Source organism: Vollenhovia emeryi, unplaced genomic scaffold (genome assembly GCF_000949405.1).
Source record: "Vollenhovia emeryi isolate VEMERY1.0 unplaced genomic scaffold, V.emery_V1.0 DF950024.1, whole genome shotgun sequence".
In the NCBI taxonomy this organism is placed as follows: domain Eukaryota; kingdom Metazoa; phylum Arthropoda; class Insecta; order Hymenoptera; family Formicidae; genus Vollenhovia; species Vollenhovia emeryi.
This window is the reverse complement of record NW_011956342.1, coordinates 1-1,259: the sequence shown is the minus strand read 5'-3', so window position 1 is coordinate 1,259 and position 1,259 is coordinate 1. Positions and strand designations below refer to the sequence as shown.

General features: G+C 49.6%; 1 protein-coding gene across 1 annotated transcript; it reads left to right on the top strand.

Annotated features, from left to right (window-relative positions):
• Positions 1 to 132: 132 nt before the first annotated feature.
• LOC105570828 lies at positions 133 to 1,249 on the top strand (the record flags this gene model as incomplete). The annotated part of the gene is made up of 1 exon (XM_012028280.1): positions 133 to 1,249. A coding segment is annotated over exon 1 (1,117 nt), but the record flags the coding sequence as incomplete, so codon positions are not given.
• Positions 1,250 to 1,259: the final 10 nt, after the last annotated feature.

Sequence of the window (1,259 nt, the reverse complement as noted above, 5' to 3'; positions counted from 1 at the left end):
AAATGGCCGCATCTCAAGGACTTGGCGTTAGCCGATCCTGACTTTCTCATTCCACGGCCAGTTGACATCCTCATCGGCGCAGACGCTTACGGACAAATCATCAAGCCCAACATCATTCGGCATTCTCCACTCATGCCGATAGCGCAACTCTCCATTTTCGGATGGCTCGTTCTTGGACCAGTCAATAGGGAAGCCACACGCACATCAACGCACCAGGCTTCTCCTCAACACAACGAGGATGCGCTCAACGAGTTATTGACAAAATTCTGGGTTCAAGAGGAGGTGCCTACTCACGATGTCAACCAACTCACTCCTGACGAGCAGAGGTGCGAAGAGCACTTCAAGGCTACACACTCTCGTGACTCATCAGGAAGGTACGTCGTCAGGATTCCACTCAAATCACCAGTATATCTTCTGGGTGATTCATACCACGTCGCCCATCAGTGCCTCAAAGGATTACGCAGACGATTCTCAAGGGATGTGAACTATCAACGTCTCTATCAACAATTCATGATGGAGTACGAGACACTCAACCACATGACGAAGGCATCATCCATCTCCAGTCGTCGCTCACACTTCTACCTACCACATCACGGTGTTCTCAAGCCTGACAGTACAACAACAAAACTGCGAGTCGTATTTAATGGCTCCAGCGCATCAACATCGGGCTACTCTGCTAACGACCTCATGTATACTGGAGCGAAATTGCATCTGAATATCTCAGATGTTCTCCTCTGGATACGACGACACCGTCACATCTTTGCTACGGACATCACCAAGATGTACCGGCAGATCAAAATTCACAAGGATGACTGGGAGTTACAACGGATACTCTGGATGGACGACCAACTCAATGAAGTGCCATATCATCTGACAACCGTCACCTACGGGACAAAGGCCGCGCCGTTCTTAGCCGTCAGGACGCTGTTACAACTAGCAGAGGACGAAGGAACTAAATATCCACTGGCTGTGCCATCCATCACTCATGGCAGGTATGTCGATGACATATTTGGTGGTGCAGATACGATTCAACAATTGCAGGAGGTCGCACATCAACTAAAGGGCCTCTGCATGGCGGGCGGCTTCCCACTGGCAAAATGGCATGCAACTCATCTCGACGTACTCAAGACTGTCACCGACAGCGAAGACCAAGGCTTACCAATCACATTCGACGATTGCGCAACCAAGATACTCGGACTAAAATGGCTCCCTCAGGAAGATACATTTGCATTCTCAACGAGAAGCTTACGCAAGGAAAG